Source organism: Tursiops truncatus, chromosome 15, assembly GCF_011762595.2.
Source record: "Tursiops truncatus isolate mTurTru1 chromosome 15, mTurTru1.mat.Y, whole genome shotgun sequence".
Taxonomy (NCBI): domain Eukaryota; kingdom Metazoa; phylum Chordata; class Mammalia; order Artiodactyla; family Delphinidae; genus Tursiops; species Tursiops truncatus.
In genome coordinates, this window is record NC_047048.1 from 71,810,055 (window position 1) to 71,836,834 (window position 26,780).

The 26,780-nt window shown below is 54.0% G+C and overlaps 2 protein-coding genes across 3 annotated transcripts in view; one reads left to right on the forward strand and one right to left on the reverse strand.

Annotated features, from left to right (window-relative positions):
- The first annotated feature begins 2,846 nt into the window (after positions 1-2,846).
- SLC12A5 (solute carrier family 12 member 5) overlaps positions 2,847-26,780 on the forward strand; it is a 35,661-nt gene continuing 11,727 nt past the window's right edge. Inside the window, exons 1-12 of the mRNA XM_073793052.1 lie at positions 2,847-3,041; positions 16,148-16,242; positions 16,598-16,729; positions 17,105-17,251; positions 18,061-18,115; positions 18,616-18,746; positions 20,709-20,950; positions 21,744-21,955; positions 23,573-23,743; positions 24,053-24,151; positions 24,300-24,357; positions 26,253-26,427. Coding sequence (XP_073649153.1) covers positions 2,921-3,041; positions 16,148-16,242; positions 16,598-16,729; positions 17,105-17,251; positions 18,061-18,115; positions 18,616-18,746; positions 20,709-20,950; positions 21,744-21,955; positions 23,573-23,743; positions 24,053-24,151; positions 24,300-24,357; positions 26,253-26,427 — 1,638 coding nt within the window. The 5' untranslated portion in view covers positions 2,847-2,920. The remainder of the gene's footprint in view (positions 3,042-16,147; positions 16,243-16,597; positions 16,730-17,104; positions 17,252-18,060; positions 18,116-18,615; positions 18,747-20,708; positions 20,951-21,743; positions 21,956-23,572; positions 23,744-24,052; positions 24,152-24,299; positions 24,358-26,252; positions 26,428-26,780) is intronic.
- The window catches only part of NCOA5 (nuclear receptor coactivator 5), a 46,579-nt gene continuing 45,564 nt past the window's right edge, over positions 25,766-26,780 (reverse strand). For both annotated transcript variants that reach the window (XR_012326371.1, XR_012326370.1), the window contains one exon: positions 25,766-26,706. The gene's annotated coding sequence lies outside the window, so the exon portion shown is untranslated. The remainder of the gene's footprint in view (positions 26,707-26,780) is intronic.

A 26,780-nucleotide genomic window follows, 5' to 3' on the forward strand; every position in this document is an offset into this window, starting at 1 on the left:
TCTTCCTAAGCTTCCTGTGGGTGGGGCCCCTCTCTCTTAACTCACCCGTTTTTCACTCAGGAATGACCCACTCCCACTGGCATACCAATGTTCCTTAATATGGCTTGTTTAAAATCCCTCTAGACCCCTGTCTCTCAGTTCTGTTCCATTTCTCTACTGCCCACCCCCATCCACAGGAAAACGTCCCCAAGTACGGTTTCTACTCACTGTCTCCTATTCTCTTCTCAGTCATCTGCAACCTGGCACCCACTGCACTCCTCCACGGAAATGACTCTCTTCAAAGCCACCTGTGATCTTCCCGTAGCCCGATACAGTGGGTACTTCTCTGGGCTCGTTCCATACCATCTCTCGGCTTTTTTGACCCAGTGGATAATGCCCTTCTTCCTGAAGTGTTTCGTCACTTGTTCTCTGGGTCACCCCTTCCTCCTGGTTCTTCTCCCCTCTCGCTAGGATCTCCCTCTTGCCAACCTTTAAATGATGGTGTGCCCCTGTGCTCTATCCTTGGACGTCTTCGCTGTGTACACGCATTCCCTGTGATCTCTTCTAGCCCTGCAGCTTTACACAGCATCTCTCTGCTAAAGACGCCGAAATTTATATCCCCAGCCTTATACTCTCCCCTGAGCTCCAGAATCAGATGTTCTACTGCCACCTCCGCATGATCCTTAGGTGCCAAAGAGATATCTCAATATACCGGGTCCACCTGAGCTCTCGGGCGCCACCTTCCAAGCATACTGCTCCATCGGTTGTCACCACCTTAATAGAAGACAACGTCATCTGCCCTCAATCGAGCTTAGAACCTGATCAGTCTTAAAATCTAGGGATCTGTTAAACTCCTTATTCTGGCACAGGGTATCTCAACCTCGGCACTGTTGACAATTTGGATCAAATTACTCTTAGTTGTGGGGGACTGTCCATACACTGTAGGACGTTTGATGACTTCCTCCAGGAGGTAGTGGGATCCATGGACAGATGCTAGACCCATTCAGGGTCAGTCTCCCTCCCTCTATCACGGGCCCTAACATGGGGACAGGGTGCAGGGAGGCGATGGTGAATCTGCGGCTCCTGGCTGGCAGTCTTGGTGTAGGACTAGATGGCACAGGTGGCCTCTACCAACTAGATGCAGTGCCACCCTCCTCCAGTTGTGACACCAAAAACGTCTCTGAATATTGCCAAACGTTCCCTGGTGGGCAAAACTGCCCCGAGTTGAGAACCATTGCTCTAATGTAACAAACCTTCAGACAGCTTGACCCATCATAAGTGTACATTTCAACAAACTGAACACGACTGTCTAACCAGCAACCAGATCAAGAAACAAAACATTCTTAGCACCCCAGAAGCCCCCTCATGCCCCTTTTTAATCACTACCCCTTCATCCCAAGAGTTACCACCATTACTTCTAACAGCTTAAAGATACATTTTGACTATTTTTTACTTTATTTAAAGAGTATTTTACAGTATATACTCTTTTGTGTCTGGCTTTTTTTAAAAAAGTTAATTTATTTTATTTATTTATTTTTGGCTGTTTTGGGTCTTTGTTGCTTCGCGCGGGCTTTCTCTAGTTGCGGTGGGCGGGGCTAGCTTGTTGTGGTGCGCGGGCTTCTCACTGCGTTAGCTTCTCTTGTTGTGGAGCACGGGCTCTAGGCCCGCGGGCTGCAGTAATGGCACATGGGCTCAGTAGTTGTGGCTCACGGGCCATTTCTTTGGGGCATGTATCTTGGAGTGGAATTGCTGAGTAGACAGGTATGTATAAGTTCAACTTTAGCTGACGGAACAATTTTCCCAAGTGGTGTTGCCCATCTATACTCCCACCAGCAGTGCATGAGAGTCTAGGAGTCCTCCTTGACTCCTCTTTCCTTTACATGCAATGTCCAATCCAGCAGCAGGTCCTGTAGGTTCTACTTCCAAAATGTATCTGGAATTGGACAACTGCCACCACCCTAGCCCGGCTAATCATCACCACTTACCTGGGGGTTGCAGGAGCCTCCTAATTGACTCCCAGCTTCCACTCCTGCCCTTAGTTGAGTCTTCACCCAGCAGCCAACGTTCCCCTACTCAAAAACTTCCCATGACTTCCCTTGTAGATTAGAAAAGAATCCAGACTCCTCCCTGAAGCCTTCAAGAGACCATACGATCTGCCCTCCTCTCCTCCCTCATCTCCATCAGTCTACTCTCCGTTCACTCTGCTCCAGACACACTGGCCTTCTTGCTGCTCCCTGAACAGTCCAGGCTTCTTTTCACCCCAGGGCCTTTGCACTTGCTATTTTCTCTGCTAGAGAGCTCTTCTTCCAGATCTTTGCTTAGCTGGCTCCTTCTCATCAGTGAGGGCTCAGGTCAAATATCACATCTTCTGAGAGGTCTTCTTAGACCATCCCCTAAAGTAGTCCTTCCCCCTAGTCATTACCCCTTGGCCCTACTTTTTCTTCTTAACATATACCACAGTCTCAAATTATCTTGTCTATGCGTTTGCTCACTTGTAATCTTTCTCCTCTCACTCATTAGAATTTGAGCCACACGAGGGCAGGAAGCCAGTCGATCTTATCCAATCAGTGCCTAGCACCAAAGCCTCAAACACAGGCGCGCTATCAAGATGTGCTGAATGAGTGAATTAAACCCAGGTGTTTAGGAGACCCCAGCCGAGGAGGGCCCGGGCTCCTGGTGCAGGGGAGGTGCAGGGGTGGCTCTCAGCAGCAGGTTGGATCCTCAAGCGCTTCCAGTGGAATTGACAGCCCAGGGCCTCAAAGCGCAGTGGCCAGATACAGTGGCTCAGCACAGAGGGCACTAGGACCCTGCGCGGCGTCACGGCCGGCGGGGGGCGGCCGGCGGGGATGGGGGAATACGCTCTTTCTGCCTCCTGGAGCCCGGCTGCGGCCACTTGTGCGATCCGGGCCCGTACCGCGGCCGCCCGGCTCCTTTCCGCACCATGAGCCGCAGGTTCACTGTCACTTCACTGCCCCCCGCGGGGCCTGCCGGGACCTCTGACTCGGAGTCCCACCGGCATTCAGCAGCCGATCTCCGTCGCCTCTCAGGGGAAGACGCCAAAGGTAGAGGCCGCAGGGGGCGGGGCCTGCCGGAGTGGGGCGGGGCGAGAGAAGGGGAGGGGACACAGTGGGCGGGCCTTCTGTTGGGAAGGGTGGGACCAGGACTGGTAGGCAGAGGGTCCCAGCCGAAGGCCAGAGAAGGGAGAGGAGGTGGAACCTAGGGAACTGGGGGAAGGCTGGAGGGGAAATGATGAAGGGAGGGACCACATTTGAGGTGGGAGGGGACACAGGGAAGAGGGTGGCGCTAGAGGCGAAGGGGCGGATCTTATAAAGAAGCTAGGGTCCAGGGTGCTGGGCCGGAGCGCAATAAAGGGGCGGGGTCATCTCGGGTAGGGGGCGGGACCAGAGGGGAAGAAGGTGGAACCAGGGAGGAACAAGGGAGGGCCGTGTGCGTCCACAGCCAATGGGTGGAGGCAGGACTATCTCGTTTTGGGGGCAGAAAAGGGCGGGACCAGAGACGAAGGGGTTGGGCTAGTAGTATAGGGGTGGAGTTGAGGGAGGGAGGAGACATGAGTCCGGGTCGCTAGGTCTCCAATCTTCAGTCACCCAGGAGGCGTCGCGGACAGCGCCTGGGGATCCCGGGAAGAAGACAGGAGAATGAGAAATTTGGTCCCCGGGCAGCTCGATCCTGGCAGGATTCCGTGGGCACTCTAGTCCCGTCCCTGGGGGATTCGCTTAGCTCCTTCTACTCCAGCTCCACAAGCGGTGGGTGGAGCCAGCTCAGGCTGTACTGGGGGCGTCTTCCTGGAGGGCCCACTGCAGTGGTCTTGTAATGGAAGTTACATGCAGGGTACAGAAGAGAGAGGAGGGAAGGGATCCTTCTAGGCTTCGGTGAAGAATTAGCATCCTGGATGCACACACAGTCTTCTCCGCAGGGGCCACTTTTCAGGGGTCCCCTGCCTGACTCTGGGCCCCTCAGGCCTGAAAGGAACGTGGAGAACTCGCTTGGCCCCAGCGCGGGGAGGAGGAAGAGCCTCCCCGGGCCGCCAGGGGTCGCTGCTGAGCCGCAGGTGAGCTCACCCTGACCCCAGCAAAACTAAGCACCAAAACCCCTTTAGGGGTTTATTTGGCGAACCTCTGCATTGGATAGATGACCAAACTGAGGCGTATATTTCAGCAGGGCTCCAGTCCCGTGAACCAACCGCCTCCTGGACGTTGTCATATTGGGGGGCTCTTTCCTTTCTTCATCTTTCCCATAATCTGCCCCTTTTCTCATTTTCACAGTTGGTATAGACGTAGATACACGAGCATATTTTACATCAGCCATTATAATTATTGCTATCCCCACAGGAGGAAAAGTCAGAGCTCTAGAAGCCATTCTCAACGCCCCCTTTTCTCTTCCCACCAGATCTGATTGGTCCTCATGTCTTGGCCACTTCACCTTCAAAACTTATCCTGAATCTGGCCACATCTCTCCTCCTGTCATCATCACCCTGGTCCAAACCTCCATCATCTCTCACGTGGCCATGACCACAGCCTCCTCACTGGTCTGCCTGCCTCCAATCCTGTTCACACCACACAACCCCCCCCCCCCCCCCCCCCCCCCCCCATCGCTTGTAGGATAAATGGCAAACCCTTTAGTCTGTCATTCAAACCTTTCCCTCATCTGCTCCTGGTATACCTGTCCGTGTTCTTCTCCCACCTCCATTAGCCAGGGAAACTCCTCCTCACTCTGTAAGTTATAGCTCATTTAACCTTTTCTGAAAATCTTTTTCACGTTCCCTCACTTCCAGGCAGAGGCAGACATTCCTCTTCTGCCTGACCACTGCACTATTATAGCACATGTCCCAATGGATGGAAGTTATTTACTTGTGTGTCTCCTACATCTCAAGGGCAGGGACCACATCCTTTTAACTTTGTGTTCCGAGTACCAAGCCCACAGCCTGGCACTTAGTAGGTGCTTCCTGCTCATCAGATAAGAGGGGGAGTGGCTGTAGACTCCTGCTTCCCCTACCTTGCCTTCTCTCCTGTCATTCCCCACCCCCTGGCTTGAGAATAAGATGGCTCGCTCTCTTATCCCAAGGTGACTGTTCCGTCTTTCCATTCCCATTTCCAAGCTCTTGCATAATGAAGTAAAGTACGGCTCCCAGTGTTGGGTGTGCAGGTGTGTGTGCAAATTGGATGTGAATCTGGAACGCTGTGGGCTTGTGGCAGAGGCGGTGTGTGTGTGTGTCTTTGCATGTCTTGAGGGAGAAGCATCCCACGCTAGCTCTGTTGACCTGTGGGGCAGTCAGTGAGTCAGTGCTTACGTGTGTCATTGTATGCCAGTGTGTTGATTGGCATGTTGATGTGTGTATTTCTGTGTCTATCTGTGGGATGGGTACCTGTGTGCAGCAGTTTACTGAAGTTCCATCTTGAGAGTAATTTGGGGATTTTGAACCTCTTAGGCCCTGAGACAGCCTCCAGCACCTCTCCTTGGTAGGTCGCTACATGGGGAAGTGGACAAGGGCTCCCTAGGGGAACATAAAATCTGCTGGTATCTTTCCCACAGCTGTTTTTGTGCCAGTGCTCTGGCCCCAGGGGGATGCTCTCCCCACCTGTTGTCATCACCCAGGCCCCTTAGGGAGAGATGGCAGCATGTGGGAGGTGGGGGAACGCTTGGGGGAGGGTTTGTAGGTCATTTACATACAAGTGTTACCTTTCACTCTGGACCCAGGGAGTGGAGTTTGCCCCTGGAGGTGCTTCCTGCTGCCAGGAGATCAGCTATAGGTGGGAATGCGACTTACAGGGGAGGAAAGAAGCAAGTCAGAAGGTGATCCTTGAATCTACCACTAACACTGGGCAGCAGCCCACATGCCTCAGTTGCCTCATTTGTACCATGGGAAGATGGATGGTGACTTGGCTGGACAGAATTGAACCTGGGACCAACTGTTACAATTCTGAGCGACTCCCCCATCCCTTTGCACCACTCCCTGCTGTGCCTCAGTTTCTCATAGAGGAAGACAGGGCACTGGGAAGAGCGCTGGGCCTGGTTAAGACTAACAGGAGTTGGGATGTGTCCCCATGGAGTGAGAGGGAGCCAACTTACGCTAGGGGACTGGAGCAAGACCACGATGTAGCCTATCCACTCGCTAGCACAGCCTCTGTGGTGTGGCCTTGGGCACATTGCTTCCCCTCTCTGGGCCTCAGTTTCCCCATCTGTAGCATAAAGAAGTTGAACAGGAAGCTACCTGAGGGTCCTTCTAGCCATAAAAATGCTCAAATCCTTTGATGATCTACAAGAGTGATGTTCTCTGCCTCCCCCATACCCAAACCTCCTGTTTCAGTCTCTTTATCTGTAAATTGGGAAGAATGACACTGAATTATTGGTAAAAATACCTGATCTGGAGATCTCTAGCCCATCCAAGGAGTTCTCCAGTCACCCACTCCTCAAGCCGGGACTCAGAACCTCACGGCCCAGTACCTCAGCCCAAGGTGAGGCCTGGAAATCTCCATGGCAACAAACTGGTTATGAACGGGGCTGTAGTTGCCATGGTGATGGGCTGCTCTCTCTCTCTCTCTCTCTCTCTCTCTCTCATCCCCCTCATCTCCCCTCCCCTCTTCTCAATGAACCAGAGCGATCTGCGGGCACCAGCTCTCCAGGTGGGGTGGGGATGGGGGGTACAGTGAGAAAGGGGTCCTGATTCAGAAAGAGGGAAGATGGGCTGAATCTGCCGAGGAGTGGGGGGCTGTTGGGGTGCCATTTCCATGGTGACAGGGCTGCAGCCTGTTAATTAAGCCCCCGGTTACCACGGAGACGATGGTGGTTGACGTGTCTGCTGCGAGCCCTGTGTGTATGGGGTGTGCTCTGTGCCGGACTCGTCAATTCACTGCAAGGGTCTGGGGTCTGGAGGACGGGGCCTGCAGGTGGGGGAGAGAAGAGTGAAGAAAGGAGTTCAGGGCCTTGGTTCCATGAGGCCAGAGCTGGGGGTGGGTGGGTTAGGCCGTGGGGCTAATGATATAGAGACAAAGATGGATAGGGATTAAGCCATAAGGAGGAACACTGTGCCTGCCTTTCGTGGAAGGAGGACCCAGTCAGGTGGCTCCAGTTTCTTCCAGACAGTTCCTGGTCCTGATTCAGTGGCTGCGGCCCTGGGCTGCAGGTCAGGAAGCCAGATTCTGGCCCCCAATCTGCCACGAGTTCACCTCATGGAGAAAATTTGTACCTTTCCATTTCTAGACTCCAATTTCCCCATAAATGAGGACGATTAAAAAAATAACTTACAAAGTTCCTTCCAGTTCCCCAGTCCTGATATTTAGGAGGCAGCTTCCCTGACCTTTTTTCTCTATGAGAAGCATAAGGTGGGAGGGGAGAGGAATTTTAGAGACTCGGAGTTTAGAAATAAGACCCTGCCCAGCTCTGCATCTCGTGATGCTTTAATGAGGAGATTCCCCTGGCCCTAGATCTTCCAAGGGCTCTGGGTGGGGAAGCGGTGCTGAGCTGGTAGCCATGTTCCTGGGGCTCAGAGCTGAGGGTCATCTTACTGGCCAAGGCCAGGCTGGCAGTGCAGGAGGTGCCTGCAATGTGTTTTCTGAAAGCCTCACTGCAGAGGGTTGGCCTGAAGCCAGAATAGAGATCAGTCTTCTTGAGAGGTGTGTGTGGGGGGGTGTGTGAATCAAAGGACCGGGGTCTCCCCTTGCGGCTGTCTCTTCACTTGGTCTTGTCTCCTCATGAAGAGCTCCCTGGCTTTAGTCTGAGATAAATTGAGAGAGCACTGAGAGTTTTCAGGGTGGGAAGAAGGCCCATGGGTTATGCAGCCTAACCCTTTCGTTTCATAGATGGAGATACACAGGCCCTGAGAGGACGTCAGTTTTGCCCAAGGAAACACAGAGTTTGAGGGCAGAGGACAGACAGCACCAGCATCTCCTGAATCCCAGATGCCTTGTGAGATAGGAGGTCTGGTGGGGGTGGACAGATGGGATGCCCAGGGGAAGAGGATCACCCCTGCCTTCCCCTATACTCCCTTGGGATCTAGCTTTTCTCCATGGGCGGGCTCAGTCCCTGAGCAGCCAGGGCTCTGGACCACAGATGAAGAGAACTACCCCCAGGGGAACATCCCAGACCCGGGATTGCTGAAAAACCTCAGTATTTATTTCACAGCGCTTCTCAGACAAACCTACTGCACATTTTACTATATTACCTGTCTCTGCAGAGTAGTAGAAAACCATAATGGTGGTGATGGTGGTGGTGGTGGTGGTGGTGCATGGAGTGGAGTGTTTAGAAACTCTTGCACACTGGCCTACCCACCTGCAACCCTTTAAACCTCTGTCACCAATCCAAACTCACTGCACTTTTGTGTGTGTGTGGTTTTGTCTCTGGGAAAGCCAAGAGGACCAGTTCTCACACCTGGTCTGAATACCTAGCTCTCCACCCTAAAGAGTCCTTCTGGCGTCCATAAAACACAGTGGCAGGGATAGCTTACTGGTGGATCCCTCAGAGGGCCCCTCCAGTCAGCTGCTGAAGACTCTGTGGTTGACCGAATCTGAAGCCACTGACAAATAATGCGACAACGGAATCCGAGCAGCGGGCCCTGTCCATGGTCCTGAAAACTCCCATCCTAGAACTGGGCCTCTGGTCGAGTGGACAGTTTTGTTTTGTTTTGTTTTTTAAGAATCCTTGAAGGTCTCTGGGCCCACCTCCAATTGCAAGCTGAGAGGCCACTCTAGCTGCACGTCTGAAGGCTGAGCACAAGAAAAGGGAGAGAGCTCATCTCCGACCCAGTCCCTGTTCCTTTCTTAGTAGCCAAGGATCAGAGGCCACTGAGCAGTTTGGATATGACTGCATTCGTGTCCCTTCTATTGGAGGCAGGACCCATTTAAAAAGAGGTTATGTTGAGGAAAAGAGTCCGAAACTGGAATAAAGGAAACTGGATTCTAGACCAAGTTCTGCCATTCACTGGCATAGTGTCCACAGGCAGTCATCTTACCCCCACCCTTTGGGCCTTAGCTTTTTCACCTGTAAAATGAAAGCTGTGCATTAGCTAAGATGATTGACACGAGCCTCTCCAGCCCTGGAACTCTCCTGGGATTTAGAGGGCTAGTGTTGGAGGCTTGGGTGAGTCTGAAAATCATTTCCCCTTGATCTGCTCTCCTCCTTGGATAATTAGTTTTTTCCAGGGACTCAAAGGGTCCAAACCTCTGATGCCGCTTCCTGAGATCTCTCCACCCCTGGCTCAAGCCTGGATTCTAAGGGTGCTGAGGGGTCCCAGGACAATCAAGCTTCTACGGGGATGATGTCAGGGGAGGGGGAGGAACACAGAAAGCATGTCAGTTCTGGAATCCTCAGAAAGCAATCCTGGATTAGGGGATTAGACACTCTCGCCCCGGGAGAAAATCTGGTCCCAAACGGACAGGCGGCCTCATTCTCCCCTCCCCCACTCTGTTCCTGGCATGCCTCCGACCCGCCTGCCCTCCCTAAAGGCTGCACCATCCCCAGTGGGGAGTCAGCGCTCCCTGAAACCTCACTGCTGCCTTCTCTCTTCCTCACCACCTCTCCTTCCCAGGGTCATTCCACAGTCAGAGGGTCCTTGTCTTTGGGCTCCAGTGATTTGCCTTGGAGGTGAGATGCTAAGACTTCCATCAGTCTAAGCGCAGTAAAGTGTTCACTGCAACTCCTCAGATTCATCCTCCCATTTCAAGACAGGATGAGCCAGACAGTTCAGCCAGTGACCCTGAACCCCACGGGGGGCAGCACAGTGCTTCGGTTAAAAGCTCTGGCCTCCATACATCCCTAGCTCCAACCTCTTGAACAGTGATTATGGGAGAGGGTCTGGTTCTCCACCGTTCTTCGGGGCTGGCCTTCCCAGCTTTGCAGACAGGCTCTCCAGGGACCCATATTCCATGGCGCCCTACCCCTGCCGCCTCAGCCCCCCTCATCTTCCCTCTAGGGGGCGGATGACCCTCGGCCAGGCAGCCTCTGCGGGGCCGCCTCCCCGCGGCCGCGACCTAGTTCCCTGCCGTTATTTTTAGGGCGCGGGATGGCACCTGCCCACGTGCCGGCCCCGCCTGCGCCGGAGAGTGGGGGGCGGGCGGAGCTACGTCTGCTCAAGGGAGGCGAGGTCCCCATCCCCCGCAGCACCCTCTCCATCCCACCCGCGCAAGCCCCCAGTTTTCGTGCGAGGGGGCCTCCAAGAGAGCACTGCCCACCCCTCGTCCCCTCTTCTTTCTCCCTCCCTCGCTCCCCCCCGCAAAACCCCGCCAGTGGCTCATGCCTCCTGCATACGGGATGAGGCGAGCAGCGCCGCCGCTGAGAGGGGGCGCGCGCGGGTGTGAGCGTGTGTCCGTGTGCGAGTGTGTGTGCGCCGGGCGGGCGGGCACTGCAGCTTCTTCCTCCGTGGAGCGGAGAGCGAGAGAGAGCTAGAGCGAGCGAGAGAGCGGCGGAGGCAGGCAGAGGGGCGCGGGTGAGGCGCCGCAGCCATCCCCGGGCCCGGCGCCGCGCCGCCACCATGCTAAACAACCTGACGGACTGCGAGGACGGCGATGGGGGAGCCAACCCTGGTAAGCAGCGGTCCGGGGGCGGCGAGGAGAGGAAGCGGCTCTGGGGTTAGAGGCAGAGCGGGGGCCGCCTCCTTCAGAGGAGAGGCGGGGATTGACCGGGGCGGTGGGCGCCCAAGGCGGCCTGGAGCCCAGCTCCATTGGAATGCGCCAGGCACTGTACGAGGTGCTGGAATGCGCCGCGCCCGGGGACAGGGCTGGGGGCCAAGGGGCTGCCATTGCCCACGGCCCGGGGGCAGACGTGGGGTAGCTAAGCGGGGGAGGCGGTGGGAAGGGGTTGGAAGAGCTAGAACGGGCTGACGTGTAGCTCGACGGGAGGGAGGAGGGCTCCTCTTCCCGAGGAGGGACCCTGGCGTCCTGGCGCAGAGCGCGGGGGTTGCGGGGGGCGCAGTCTGCGGCAGTCCCTCGCTCTGAGACTTCCAGCTGAAAGATGGGGGGAAGGTGCCTATGGGGGGATTGGAGCCATATGACAGCCCCCGTCCGGCTGCGGTGTCTCCTTAAGGGGTCACTTGATGTGGTCCGGGCCTCCTCCCCCAAAGCTGCCCGGGGTCCGACCTCAGACCGAAGCGTACCCCCTCCGGGGATTTTCAGCTCTACTTTGCGGAATCTCCTTCTCCCTCTCGCGTTCCCGTGGGTTTGGGACGGGAAGCAAGATCACCCTCCTTTCTTCCCCCTTTCCCCTTCCTCTGAGTACCCTGGCATAGCAGTGTGGTTTCAAGGGCGGGGCAGGGGAGAGTCTTTCCAGTCAGCTCTGCTAGCTTCCCCAGTGAGGCCTCGGGAATGGGGTCCCAGCGGCCGAATTCCTGGCGCCGTGGCGCGGACACTGCGGACGCGCTGCGGTGGGTGCGGAGACTCGCTAGGAGCCGAGGGGCTTGGAGTGAGTCCGTTCGCGGCTCCCACTCTCCTCCGCGCTTTCCCTGCTCCGAGGTCTGCGAGGCCAGCCACCCCCTCGGGCTCTCGGGCCCCCCGCCGCCCCCCCGCGGTCTCAGCCACCCAGCACGGCCGTCAGCCGCCCCCAGCCCCCACCCTCCAGCGGTGCTGCGTCCCTTGCGCACTAGCGCGCCTCCCGCTCTGGCTGTCTGCGCTCAGCGCCTCAAACGCTCCCCTGGGCATTGCTTGACCCTCTGGGCCGAGACTCCTGCAGACCTCCCCCAGGGGTGGCCCAAGGCTGAAAGAGCAGGGTCTTCCAGGGACTGGCAGCCTGGCCTTGAAGTCCTCCGGATCCTGGGTCCAAGTCAGAGCCAAGGGGTCGCTTGGGAAGTCTGTGGACACCAGGGTCCCCGATCCTTTGTCTGACACCCCTTCTTCCTCCCTGAGGCTGAGTACGGGTAGGAACTACTGGCTGCCTAACTCATCCATCTCCACAGTCACCCTGAGGTTACCTCAGTCCGCAGCCGCCCCCCTCCACAGCGGGCTTAGGCTGCGGGAGGGAGGGGGTTTGGCAAAGTCGAGTCCGCAGCAGAGCCCGGCATCCCGTCGCGGTTCCTAGGGAACGAAGGGGGGCCGTGTCCACCTGGGATCCCCTTCAGATGTCACCACTCTGAGGAGGGGACTCTGTTCTCGCAGACACGGGGTATGGGTCCAATCCCCCAGTCCCTGCTTTCTCTACCCTGAGGATGGCGTCTTACTGGGCGCCATGGGATTTCCATGGGGTCTCACGTGGCCTAGAAAAGTGGCCTCTGGGTGTGAAGCAGTAGTCAAACTAGGAACTCCTTCAGTTCTACCCCTCCCCATAAGTTTCCCAGACTCTGAGTGTAGCAGGCTCGTGGGGAGACTTTCTCCCTAGATATCAGTGTCCAGGATCTGGAACTAGAGTGGCCAGGACCTGGGTCTGGCATGTTGGGTCCCAGAGAGAGAAAGAAGGCCTCCCAGTGGTGCCTGGAGACGATGACAGGCGGCTCTAAGGACCTCCTGGGCTTGAGGGAAGACCACCAGGCCGACAACCACTGGCATCTCTTAACTCAGGTTCTTGGAAATGTAGGAGGGGACCCTTGGTCCTGACCTCGGGGAGGTGGGAATGACCAGAGTAAGAAGGCTCCTCTGGACGAAAGGACACAAGGATATTTATTGTCTCTGGCCCCCAGGTCTCCTTTCCTCTTGGGGTCTGACGCCTTCCCCTACTCCCCCAATCTGGCTTGGGGATTCCCACAGGCCTGGCCCCAGGCCCCCAGGGGAGGCTCCTTAGCCCGCGCCGCTAGCCTGTTTCCTCCCCGGGAGCTCTGGCCGCCGCCGCTTAATTGAAAGCCGATTCGGGCGGAGAGCTCCCAGGGGGCGGGGGGGGGTGGGGGCCGAGAGGGCTCAGCCTCAGTCTGGCCCTGCCTCTCGCGCGCGCGCCGCACGGCGCTCTCCCATCATCCTGACTCCTGGCTCCGGGGAATCAGGGCGAGTTCCCCCTTCGTAGTCCTGCTCCTCTGAGAACTCATGAAGCTCACCCCTCCCCTTCAACCGGTGTTCCAGGGAGGGGACGAAATCAGCCCTGGCAGACGAGACCGGGGGCCTGGCGTCCCACCCAGGCGGCGGGTGGAAAGGCGGGACCCAGGACAAGCCTACGAACCGCTCCCTCCCCTGCCCTCATCTCGGGGCTGGGATCCGGCCGGGAGTCCGGCTCCGCGCTGCGCGTCGCGTTACATAAGCCGCTGCGGGCGCGTGGCCGGCTCTGCTCCGCGCGGCGCTCTCTGCCCGCGCCGTCGCCATGGAGACCGGCGCGGAGGTGCTTCGATGCCGGGTCTCGGGCCGGGACGCCCCCCATCCCCGCCCTGCACGCGCCCCGCGCCCCCACGAAGGAGGAGGGGAGGGGGTGTGAAAGGAATGGGGGGCTCTCGTGTCTGGTTGTCCTGCCCCTAAGAGCGGACGCTGTGGAGAGAGGGACCCAGTCCCACAGGAGACAGGGCCCCTAAATCTTGCTGCCGGGGAAGGCGTGTGGGATAGGGAGCCCAGGCTGGACGGGGTACCACGTCTATTAGTAATCGTAATTGTAACAGTAACGGCAGTAGCTACACTTAGGTGCCGGGCACGCCCAACAGGCATTATTTTACTTAATCCCCACAACAGCCCTATGAGTTAAACACCATTATTATCCCTTTGCAAAGTAGGAAACTGAGGCTTAGTTTAAGTGACTTGCCCAACGTGTCGACACAGCCACCAAAGTTGGGACTGGAACCTAAATCTCCTTGGCTCCAGCCTGTTTTCTTAACCATTAAGAAATTTCTTCTCACCTCATCCCCCTTCAACCTCTCTAGTTACCACCATAGTGTGATAGGAACATCTTGCCAGCATTTTAAAAGGAGGAGGGACCCACCTCACTTTTATTTCTCCTTTTCTCTGGCCCCAAACAGCTCTTCTGAGACACTGGGGGTCAGGAAGGGAGCCTGGGGGAATTCACCTCCACAGACTTTTTCCTGAGCACCTATTACATGCCAGGCTCCCACTGGGAGGACCGGTCTGCAAGTCCCAGGAACCCACATATGTGAGGAGAAGAGTGAGCTGGTGGAGGCCCCTGTTGGGAGAAGTTCTTGGCTTGATGAGTGAAGTGGAGGTGGTGACAGGAGACGGTGGTGGGTTTCCCTTGAGGATGTGAGGCATCACTTCCACAGTTTTGAGTCGGGATGAGATTGGTTATAGCAGGTCATGCTCTGGGGATGGACCCTGGCTGGGAGATGAAGGAAGGTTTCCAGGAGGAGAGGCTGGGGAGGATTTGGGGAGATGGGGAGAGAGAGAGGGACCAGGAGATGAGGGGACAGGAAATTCAGAATATGTAGGGCCTCAACTTCACTTCTGTTTTGGTCATTGGCGAGTTTCTCCGGAGTCCAAAGAGATGTCTACTGCTGGGGTTCAGCCCTGAAACTGAGAAAGTGTGATGGCTGAAGCCAAGGGAGTGTGTCTGTGGAGGGCCCCTTACATCTCTTTGAAAGGACCCTCTCCTTAATGCCCTAGAGGCTTTCTTCTTGGATGATCTCCAGGCACACGGTTTCACACACTTCCTACACGCCTTTTCATGGGCTACCCCCATGTCTTCCCCCTGTCTGGCCTCTCTCCTGGGACCCAGACTGATCCGTACATCCAAGTGCTTCTGGACATATTCACTTGGGTGTCCTATAGCGCCTCACCAGCAATCAAATTCAGCAACTTCCCCACCCCCAATCTCCTTCTCTCCCCTGTTTATTTATTTATTTTTTTGCGGTACGCGGGCCTCTCACTGCTGTGGCCTCTCCCATTGCGGAGCACAGGCTCCGGACGCGCAGGCCCAGCGGCCATGGCTCATGGGCCCAGCTGCTCTGCGGCATGTGGAATCTTCCCGGACCGGGGTACGAACCCGCGTCCCCTGCATCGGCAGGCGGACTCTCAACCACTGCGCCACCAGGGAAGCCCTCCCCTGTTTATTAAATAGCACCATATCCACCCATTTACCCATGCTAGAAACCCAGGCCTTATCCCAGATTCCTCCTTCCCACATCCTCAAATATCTGGCATGGAAATGTGTGCCAATAATTCTGGAGTCTATTCATTGTTCCGCCCTGCTTCTGGTCTGGGTATCATTGGCCCTTGCCCAGATTTCTGAAAGTCCCTAACTAGCTTCTGTATTCTTCATCTAAAGGCCAGAGCAATTGCTCTAAAACACAAATCTGTTCATGGTGTTTTTTTGCCTGAAACTCTTCAATGACTTCCCATTGTCCTCTGGATGAAGTCCAAAATCCTTAACATGGCTGGCTAGTCATTTAAGGACCCGGCCCGCAGTTACCTTCCTAGCCTCTTTTTTTTTACATGCTACTCCCCATCCTTGCCCCCCACCCCACCGTACTCCTTCCTTAGACTCCTGCCGGATCAAGCTTCCTCCAGCTCCTCTGACCCACTCCTCTCACTCTCACCTCTGGGCCATCGAACATGCTGTTCTGCTGTTCTATTTGCCTGGAACACCCTCCCGCCTCCCTCCCAGTCTAGCTCTTACTCATCCTTCAGTTCTCAGCCGACACGTCACTTCCTCTGGGAAGCCTTCCGTGACCTCCCAGGCTGGACTGAACACTTCTCCTGTGTTACCACAGCTCTTCTTTCATATTCTACCACGGACCTTATCCTCTGGGTTGGAAATTCCTGGCTGCTGGTTTATCTCCCCTGCCTTTGGGTTCCCCAAGGGCTGGGATGGTGTCTTATTCTGTGTTTTACTCCCCCATGCCCATGCCCACGCTGGCACACAGGAGACATCCAGTAAATACTTGTTGACTGAAGATGAATGAGGGACACAGGAGATGCCAAAGGGGGGTCACTCTTCCAAGAGGTGGAGTATCCTTGGGGCCTCAGCTGCAGGGTTCTCTGCCTTCCCCCCACCCCCAAACACCAGGATGGGCTAGTTGTGGTCAAGGAGGGGACGCTGGAGAGTCTAGGGTGCCCTGGTGAATGAAGTAGGACCCCCAAGAGCAAGGGAGCACTTCCACGTTCATTAAATACCCCGTACGAGCCAGGGAGCACACTAGGCTCTTCGTATGCGCTGTCAACTAAAATTCTGCAAGGGAGGTTGTATTAGCTCGTTTTCCAATGTGCAGACCGAGGTTCAGAGAGTTAAAGCGGCCACTCAGCTGGACGTCCAGGTATGTGGGCCACACCCAGCTGGTGCCAGGCCCCTGACTCCTCCGCCTTCTCAGGTGATGGCAACCCCAAGGAGAGCAGCCCCTTCATCAACAGCACCGACACAGAGAAGGGGAAGGAGTATGATGGCAAGAACATGGCCCTGTTTGAGGTGGGTTGCCAGGGGAGTTGGGCCTCCACCCACAGTTCACCTCCGCCTTCGTCAGCCACCAGCCACCCCCTCCCTCCTTCCCTGGGGAACAGTCCCCTCCTCTCCATCTCTCCCTCAGGTCCACCTTCCTCCCTGAACCTCCCTGTCATTTCTTCTCCTCCCCTTTTCCCCTGCTATCCCCCTTCTTACCCCAACCCGCTCTCTCCCTGTTCTCCTTGCTCTCCTCGTCCTTGCTCATCTCATCCTAGCCTCAACGGTTTGCCCCTGGTCTGCATCTCTCTCGGCCTCCTACCGTCTAGCCCCCCCACCCCCGACCAGGGCTTAGCCTCCCAACACTGAGAGCCTCCCTCCACAGGAGGAGATGGACACCAGCCCCATGGTGTCCTCCCTGCTCAGTGGCCTGGCCAACTACACCAACCTGCCTCAGGGAAGTAGGGAGCACGAAGAGGCAGAAAACAATGAGGGTGGAAAAAAGAAGCCGGTGCAGGTGAGGGCCTCGGGGAGGAAGGGCTGAGGGAGGAGGGAGGGTGGGAGGGGAGAGGGGGTGGGGCAGGAAAGATGGATTCAGATGGAGGGGTGCATGATGGAGACAGAGGGATGGGAGGTGGATGCTGAGGGAGGGGAAGGGATGGGAGATGAGGGATAGACATGGAGGGGAGAGGGAGGGGAGGCTTGAAGGGTAGGTGATAGAGGCCTGAAGGGAGGAGGGAAGCAAGATGAGAATCAGAGGGAAGAGGGATGAAGGGACGGGGATGGAGAGAAGAGGAAAGTGGGGGATGGAGGGGCCGGGGTAGGAGGAGTGGGCCTGGGGTGTTGGCAGTGACTGGGGGGCTGCAGAAACTGACGCTGGCCTCCCTGGCAGGCCCCCCGCATGGGCACCTTCATGGGCGTGTACCTACCGTGCCTGCAGAACATCTTTGGTGTCATCCTCTTCTTGCGGCTCACTTGGGTGGTGGGCATCGCGGGCATCATGGAGTCCTTCTGCATGGTCTTCATCTGCTGCTCCTGTGTGAGTGACACGCTCCCCTCTCCTGACGCCTGGCAGCTGGGGCTGAGCAGGGACCTGGCGGGGGGAGGGGGAGGAGGGGGAAGCATGAGACCTGATCTTTTTATAGGAACCACTGCGTGTAATCTTTGAGAGTAAATTAGGTCTGCCTGGTCCTTCCAGCATCTCACAGGCTAGTCCCTGATGGCTATTAACCAGGTTTCGCCTGGCTGTGTGTGTGTGCTTGGCTGTAATTACACAGGTACCGCAGACTCATTGATGAAAAAGATAGGTGTACATTAATAAATAAAACTCACCTACAGTCTCACAGTAGTTAACATTTCAGTAGGTCTTGACTCACAAAAAATGGGATTACGGGTCCCAAACAGCTTTGTAACTGAATTATTCCCATCCTCTCTAAAAAAATCACATGTTCACTAACCACCTACTTCTCACGACATTTACGTTTCCTCACATGTGACCCTTGAGCCCCCTCTGCGTGTGAGTAGCCAGTGCTGAAGCTAGTACACCTGCCTATTTAATAAATGAAGAAACTGAGGCTTAGAGAACTGAAGTGACTTGTCTCCGGTCACACAGCTGGTCAGAGGCCAAGCTGGGGTTTCCAGAGCTCTCTGATGCTATAGCTTGCGTTTCTTTCATGTGCTTGGTGAAGAAGGGGTTTTCTGGACAAGAAGGACTTGGCAGGAGTAGGAGTTGGAACAGGACCGAGGACAAGCTCGATGGAAGAGGACTTGTGGGTCTGGCGGGTGTTTATGGGGTAGAAGGTTTGGCCCCCACCCTACTCGCCACTCTGACGATCTCTCTCCTCACAGACGATGCTCACGGCCATTTCCATGAGTGCAATTGCAACCAACGGTGTTGTGCCTGGTATGTGACTGGGGCTTCTTGGAGGGGAAGGGGCCTGGATGGTTGGGAGGGAGGCCTGGGTAGTTGGAAGGAGGGACAGTGTCCTGGGCTTTGGGTACCATCGGGACCCCAGAGAAGCAATACCGCAGATTCGGGGGCTGGGTTACGGCGTTTTTGTGGGATAGATGGGGGCAGCCGTGTGAAGGGGAGGGGACAGAGGTGTTGATGGCGTTGAATGGGGCAATGCAAGATCTCCTCCCTTTGCCTGAGATCCTCCTCTCCATCATCCTATTTTCTGAGCCATGACCTCCTTAGAGGGGTAATTAGCAACATGGGAATTAGTGCTAGAGAAGCCACTCAGAGCGTCTGGCTGGGTCTCCCTTCAGTCCTAGGGCTACAGCTTGTAAGGCTTGGGAGGCGCAGAGCATCCTCCTTCCCACCACTGTCTCTGATCCTCCCTCATCCCCTACGGCAGCCCAGTGCCCCTCGAACCTCTTGCTGATACTGGGTTTTTTCTGCAGCTGGCGGCTCCTACTACATGATTTCCAGGTCTCTGGGTCCAGAGTTTGGGGGCGCTGTGGGCCTCTGCTTCTACCTGGGCACTACGTTTGCTGGGGCCATGTACATCCTGGGCACCATCGAAATCCTGCTGGTGAGAGGGGCCAAGGAGGAGGTGTGGGCCCCAGGCTGTCAGTCAGTTAACTGATGCTCCCTGGACACCTCCTGTAGGCTGGGTCACTAAGTAAGGCCAAGGGAAAATCAGACACGGTTCTGTCTGGAAAGAGTTCACAGTCTAGTTGGGGAGACAGGATACACTAATTATGTAACATGAACAGCTGTCGTTTATCAGGCACCCACTGTGCTCTCAGCAGAGTTCCAAGTGCTTTACGGTCATTAGCCTGAATCCTCATGAGGTTTAAGTATTATCATGCCCATTTTACAAATGATAAGCTCAGACAGGTGAAATGACTTGCTCAAGGTCACTCAGCTACCGAGTGGCAGAGGTGGGTTGGGAAGAGTAAAATCATGAAATAAGAAATAATAAGTCATGTCACACAGTGATTGCCTACTGTGTGCCAGGGACAGTGCTAAGCACTCTGTGAATGTTAGTGGTAGGGGGCTGATGGCTAGCGGACGGCAGAGGAGAAGAAGAGGGAGCTGAGAAAGAGATCTGTTAGAAGCAGTGACTGATGAGAAGTCAGGTCCCTGGGCAGTGTTCGAAGTGGACGGCTGCTGACTTTGGTCTCGGTTCTTCCTGCCCCTGCAGGAGGAGGTGAGGTGGGAGCTGAAGAGGGTTCCTTGGTATATAGAAAGTGGGGCTGACATTTATTTCCCAAACCCCTACTCTACCCAGGCCCCGTGGCCTTCAACGTACCATTTTATTTTATCCTCACGACCCTTGCATTAGTTAGAAGATGTCCCCATTTTATGGATGCGGAAAGCAAGGCTCAGAGAGTTTAATGGATGTATGGAAGGGATATGAACCTGTGTCTTCCTGACCCTGAAGCCCGTGCTTGTCCACCCAACCACTCGGCTTCAGAGAACTAGAACTAACAGATGTTGCAGCTTCTGGTTTTGGGATGGAATGGAGGAGTCCAGGGGCAGGGAGGGTAGATGGGGAATAAAGGACCCCAAAAGCCAAATTGTGAGAGAATAATAATAGACCTCTATGGCTTTTACAAAATCAAAGAACTATTATAAAAGCAATTCTACCCATTGCATAAAATTGGAAAAAAATCAAAGAATGTAAAAAAGGAAATACCAGTCTCCTAAGGCAAATCATCACTATCATTGGGTGCGTCCTTCTAGTTTTTTGTGATATTGTATTCTGTCTTTAGAAAATATAACTCTATAGGTTTCTCTAATCATGCAAGACCCTCTTTGCAAATATCACAAGTGAAAATAACTTTTGTAAGAATATAAATATATTAATATTTAGTATAGAAATTATGGAAAATACAGATGTGCAAAAAGAATAAAGATTATTCACATTTTTACCATTCAGGGGAAACGACTGTTAACATTTTGATGTATCTACACACAGACAGACATATATACACATATGTGTGTATATAGTCACATGTAAGTACACATATATATTTACAAAAATGAGATAAGACACATTCTTTTCAAAAATTGATTGTTTTTACCTAATATAACATGGATAGCCTTTTTGAGTCAGTTCATATAAATCTATGTTGTCCTTTTGAACAGCTACATAGTCTATTCGGAAATATCATGATTTATTTACCCAACCCTCTAGGGATGAATGTCTAATTTATATCTGCCTTTCTTATTGAAATAATAAAAATAAATAATCATTAAGAACTATACTTGATAACAAAAGAATAGAACTTAATAATTGCTCCCAACATTTCTGCAATACAATCTTTTAATGACAGTATAATAGTCCTTGCAGGCTAGACCATGATTTCCTTAACTATTGCCCTATCATTGGATGTCATTTCCAGTCTTGTACTACTGTAAATATGCTGTGATGCGTATCTTTTCTCCAAAGCCCTGCCTGCACCTCAGGTTATTTCCTTGGGGTGATTCTTAGTTGGTTACTTAGTGGGTTACCTACTTACTTGACCTCCGCACCCCTTTCCCACAGGCTTACCTCTTCCCAGCTATGGCCATTTTCAAGGCAGAAGATGCCAGTGGGGAGGCGGCAGCCATGCTGAACAATATGCGTGTGTACGGCACCTGCGTGCTCACCTGCATGGCCACCGTGGTATTTGTGGGCGTCAAGTATGTCAACAAGTTTGCCCTTGTCTTCCTGGGTTGTGTCATCCTCTCCATCCTGGCCATCTATGCCGGGGTCATCAAATCTGCCTTTGACCCACCCAACTTCCCGTAAGTGCTACTGCCCTGAGCCTCAGGCATCCTCCCCCTCCTCCCTGGACTGGTTTCAGGGTCTTCACACTAGTTTCTGCCAGCCCCCCTGCCCCCATCTCTCAGAATCAGAGTGGTTGTGGATTTACAATAAACTCCCTTGGGAGGGAGTTTAAGGGAAATCTCTTTAGGATGGGATAACATTTTTTGGAGGGGTGCACAGTTTTCCTTGTGAGGGTCAAGGGCTGGCTGGTGAGGTGGACTTAGGAAGAGCCAAGTGGAACAATTTCTAAAGGGAAGACCGGTCTGTGTTAGGGAACCTTTCTTGGGTAGAGACAACCTTCTGGAATGTGACAACCTCTTAGTATTAAACACCTTCTCTATCATGGGAAAGGACATAGAAGAGAGGGTCTCGGGGCTCAGATCCCTGTTGGTTCTGTCTCTCTCCCTAGGGCACATTCCCCTACATCCCACTGCCCAGAAGAACGGCACACGGAGACTGCTGTCCACGGTGCTGAAATAGCGTCTCCCGAAAGCAGTGGTTCTCTGCCGTGGCTGCATATTAGAATCACTTGGGGGGAGGGAATTCCCTGGTGGTCCAGGGATTAGGACTCCCAGGGCCTGGGGGAAAGAAAAGAATCACTTGTGGGGAGCTTTGAAAGAACACAGATCCTGGGCTCCATCCCAATTAAATCAGAATCTCTGGATATGGGGCCCTGGCATCTATGTTTTTCGTGCTCCCATGGTGGTTCTATTGTGAAACCAGGGCAAAGTTACGTCCCTCACCACCCTCCTCCCTTGTTTCTCTCCCTAGGATCTGCCTCCTGGGGAACCGCACACTGTCTCGCCATGGCTTTGATGTCTGTGCCAAGCTGGCTTGGGAAGGAAATGAGACAGTGACCACACGGCTCTGGGGCCTTTTCTGCTCCTCCCGATTCCTCAACGCCACCTGTGATGAGTACTTCACCCGAAACAATGTCACGGAGATCCAGGGCATTCCTGGCGCTGCCAGTGGCCTCATCAAAGGTCTGAGGGAGGGAAGAGGTCTGGTGTCCAGGGAATGCTGCAGGGATTGTGGCTTAAACAGGATTAAGGGACTCCTTGGGATTCAGTTAAATTCGATCAGTTTTAATTGAGCACCTACTCTGGGCCATGTTCTATCCTTGGGATCACGGAGAGGTAGAGATGAAAGGGAGCCTTCGGGTACCTTACCACCTAGTGGGAAAGAAAGTTATCAGCTTAACAAGTATTCGCTAAGTACCTGCTAACTTTCTAGCACTGCACTGGGCACCAGGAACACAACATAAATAAGTCACAGTTCTTGGCCTCAAGGAGTCTAATAGCAGAGGCAGAAGTAATAGCAAATAAATTAGGACATGTGTAGGTGTGCATTCAATGAACAGAGACCTCCCAAGGGAGGGAGTGGTCATGTGTATAAGGTGGTGAGACAAGGCTTCCTGGACTCATTTGAGAAGGGTTTTGATGGACAAATAAGAGATTTTCAGTTATACAAAGGGAATAAGGGAATTACAGGCAGAAGAACAGCTTGCCTAAAAGTATGCAGACACAGAAGAGCATATTGTGTCCTTCCAACCACAGGTAATTTGGTGTGACTGGGGCATAAAGTACAAAGGAAGGAGGGGCAACCGAGAAATGATGTTGGAGAGGCTGGCGTGAGCCTGACTGTGGTCAGCCCTGGAAGCCGCGTTGAAGGGTTTGGACGGTGTTCTGAGGGCAACGAGGAGCCACCAAAGGGTTCTGAGTAAAGGGACGGACCGGGTCAGCTTGTTGCTTGTGAAGGTTCACTCTGGCTGCTAACGTGGATGGGCTGAAAGCAGAGAGGGGACCGAGTCAGGGAGTCTAGGAGGAGGCTGATGCTGGGTCCAGGTGAGAGCTGGTGGTTTTCTTACCTGGAGTGACGGAGTGACAGCAGTGGGAATGACACAGTGGCTCTCCACCAGGGCTGTTTTGCCCCCCAGGAGATGTGTGGCAACGTCTGGAGACATTTTGGGTTATCACGACGGAAGGCTTATTACTGGCATCTGGCGGCGGAGGCCAGGGATGTTCTTACACACCCTACAGTGCTACAGGACAGCCCTCCACACAAGAATTGCCTGTTTTCATCACAATTATTGCTAAATTTGACGTTTAGTGCAGAAGTGGAGGAACCCTGGAAAGGAGAGAAGGGGCGTATTTGAGAAATATTTAGGAGGAATAAGGGACAGGAGTTGGAGATTTTTGAAACGGAGATGGGGAAAGGGTGCAGTTGAGGGCAATGTCAAGCTCTCTGAGTTGATGGTAGTGTCATTTACCAAAATAAGGGATATAGGAAAGGAGCCATTTGGAGTGAGTAGGTGGTGAGATCAGTTTGGGACACACTGAATCAGCCTGAGATGTGTGTGTCTGTGTCCCCCAGTAGACTGGACCATTTGAGGGCAAGGACTAGATCTGATTCATGTGCAAAGCCCCTGCACATGACCTGGCCCAAAGCGGGAGCTTCGGAAGTGTTGGTGGAAATAAGGCCCAGGGGGAGTGAGAAGTGGTTGACCCTGACCCTTCTTTCTGCCCACCCCACCTCCTGGCCCCAGAGCTCTGGCACCCTGTCATCTGGTCTTCTCCTTGAGCATCCTGTCTCTCCCACAGAGAACCTCTGGAGCTCCTACCTGACCAAGGGGGTGATTGTGGAAAGGCGTGGGATGCCCTCGGTGGGCCTGGGAGATGGTACCCCTGTCGACATGGACCATCCCTATGTCTTCAGCGATATGACCTCCTACTTCACCCTGCTGGTTGGCATCTACTTCCCCTCGGTCACAGGTGAAGGGGAGCTCAGAAAGGGAGAACTCTGGCTGGGAGTGGATGGGTAGGGAGAGAGTCAGTCACGATGTGGGGAATTTCTGAGTCCAGCAGCCCCATTACATAGGCAGGAGCCAACAGTTCAGTTCCCACTGGACAGACAGGTGAGGGAATTAAGGCCCAGAGAAGCCAAGTAACAAGCCCAAGGTCTCATAGGAGTCAGTGGACCAGGACTAGATCCCCGGCTTCCTGACTCTGAGGCTGATGTCCTTTCTTCTCAGTCTGTCTGGTCTCCTGTGGCTCCTGTCCTAGCTGCTCCTCTGTTCACAGGGATCATGGCTGGTTCTAACCGCTCTGGGGACCTGCGGGATGCCCAGAAGTCAATTCCCACTGGCACCATCCTGGCCATCGCCACCACCTCCGCTGTCTGTATCCTTCACTGCTGGGCAGGGACCACCGTGGGTGGGGAGGGCTAGACAGAGGGCTTCTGAAGCTGCCGCCTCACCTGGCTGGCTCAGGAGGGGTGGGGAGGAAGGACAGTGCCACCCTAGGGATTCTCCTTCATCCTCCGCTGCAGACATCAGCTCCGTTGTTCTGTTTGGGGCCTGCATCGAGGGGGTCGTCCTTCGGGACAAGTAAGTAAGGGGATCAGGGAGGATTCTGTTCTGGGGGGGCGGGGGGGCATGGAGGGCCGGGTTCTGGGAAACAGGCCTGGCAGGGTAGTTGAAACGTGGGCAAGGGGCCTTGTGGGAGGGAGGCCACAGGGTTTGCCTGTCAACTCACTTTCTTATAATTCACCTTTCTCTTGTCACTCCAACTCAAGAAGTATGAGTGGTGTCTGATTTCCTTTAAGATAATGATCCTTTCCTTTCCTTTTTCTTTAAAATCTACTAATTCATTTACTACTTCCTGGATGTCTATGTGTTAGCTGCTGTCCAGGGTTCTGGGGGCAGGGATAAATAACAAAGATAAATAACTAATGATTTTTGTTCTGAAGGAGCTCTTTGGAGCTGGTCACCATACTTGTCAACAGACTTGAAACGCAGAGCAGTAGGGGTGGCGATAAAGCAAAGCCTGGGGGTTATGGAGGCTGCGATCCAGTCCCAGAGGGTCGGGGAAGAGGAGATGCTGTGGGAGTGCCTTATACACGCTTTCTCATCTCTCCTTCCCACTTTACGCGCTGAGTGGTAGAGACTACCTAGGAAAGTAGGAGGGGGAGGGGCACTCCAGGCAGTGGGAACAGCATGGCCAAAGTAGAGGGGACCCAGAGCCGCGTGTGCGCGCGCACGCATGTAGGTACCAGTGGCTGTAAGCATTCAGAGCTTCTGGAGCACACAGCTCTGGAGGGTGTGTGCATACACGACCAGCGGGGTGAGACAGGAGGTCCTGTCACAGAAGTCAGTTTCCGAGGCGCCATTCTGGCTTCCAGGAAGTGGGGACATGAGGCTGGAGACCTAGGCTAGGGCCAGTCCTGGACGCCTGGGTTTTGGCACCAGGAAACTGGAGCTTTACTTTATAAAAAATGGGGGAAACCCTGAAGGATTTTAAGTAGGGAGGTGACCTGGCCAAATGGGCAATTCGCATATATTACACCTATTAGCTTTTAGGGCAACTTAACCTCCATTTATCTCATTTCATTTCATCGCAGACCTCCCACAAGATTGCAAGGGATTCGGCAGGTCATTCAGGATAATCTTTCATCTGCTTCTTGAAGTCCTTTAGCAACGGCCCATCTGAGTGTACCTTTGCTTGCACACTGAAGGGACAGGGCTCTCTCTACCTACTGAGGCAGCATCTTCCATTTGAAGACAGTGTCATTGTTCGAAAATGCTTTTCTTGATCCTCACACCACATACCATCACTACACGATGAGGCCAGAACCCCCAGTTTTCAGATGGAGACACTGAGGTTCTAATAGTTTGAGACATCTGCCCAGGATGACACAGTATCACACAATTGACCTCGTACTGGAATCACTATTGGGGGGAGGGGCGAGATAAGGGCAGGGGATTAAAAGGTAGAAACTACTATGTACAAAATAAATAAGCTACAAGGATATATTGTTCAGCACATGGAATACAGCAAATATTTTATAACTATAAGTGGAGTACAACTTCTAAAAATTGTGAACCACCATGTTGTACACCTGAAACTTAAATAATCTTGAATATCAACTACACCTCAATAAAAAAAAAATAGTGTCACTCTTAGTACCACGTAGCAGGCACTGTGCCAAGTATTTTACATATGCTATCTCCTTATTCGTCCCACCAATTGTATGAGATAGGTTTATAACGATCCGCACTTTACAGCTGAAGAATTTGAGGCACAGAGAGGTTGAATGTCTCGCCCAAGGTCACACAGACAGAAAGTGCCCAGGTCATCAGGGGCTTTGTCTGTCCCCTCTCCCCTGCACAGCCTAGCCTCATAGTGGATGTACAGTTGGTCCCGCAATTTGTGCGGGAGACCTTGGAAATCCAGGTGGCGGTGCTCACCCAGCATCTCTTGTCCCTTTGCTGCTTCATTCCAGGTTTGGCGAAGCTGTGAATGGCAACCTGGTGGTGGGCACCCTGGCCTGGCCGTCCCCCTGGGTTATCGTCATCGGATCCTTCTTCTCCACCTGCGGGGCTGGGCTGCAGAGCCTCACGGGGGCTCCACGCCTGCTGCAGGCCATCTCCCGCGATGGCATAGTGCCCTTCCTGCAGGTCAGTGGCAGGGGCAGGGTGTGGGGACAGCAGTCCACCGCCTACACCAGCCAGCCAGGCCCCTGCCCAGGGCGGCTACCCAGGGAGCAGGGCCCTGCTGCTCTGTGCCGCCACTAAGAAGAACGGGTGTGCCTTTGGGCCCAACATCAGGGCCATCTCTTTGGGCAGGGTTGTCCACGCTTAGGGGAAAAATGAATGGTCCTCCTTTGGCCTCGTGATTGGGCAGGGGCTCAGGGAGGCAGCCAAAGGGCAAGTAAGAGGAGGGTGCTCTCTGTGGTACTTAAAAAAAAAAAAGATTTATGGTAAACTCAGTCATGGCTGCTTGCTGGCCCCCTGCAGCTCCTCATCCATGT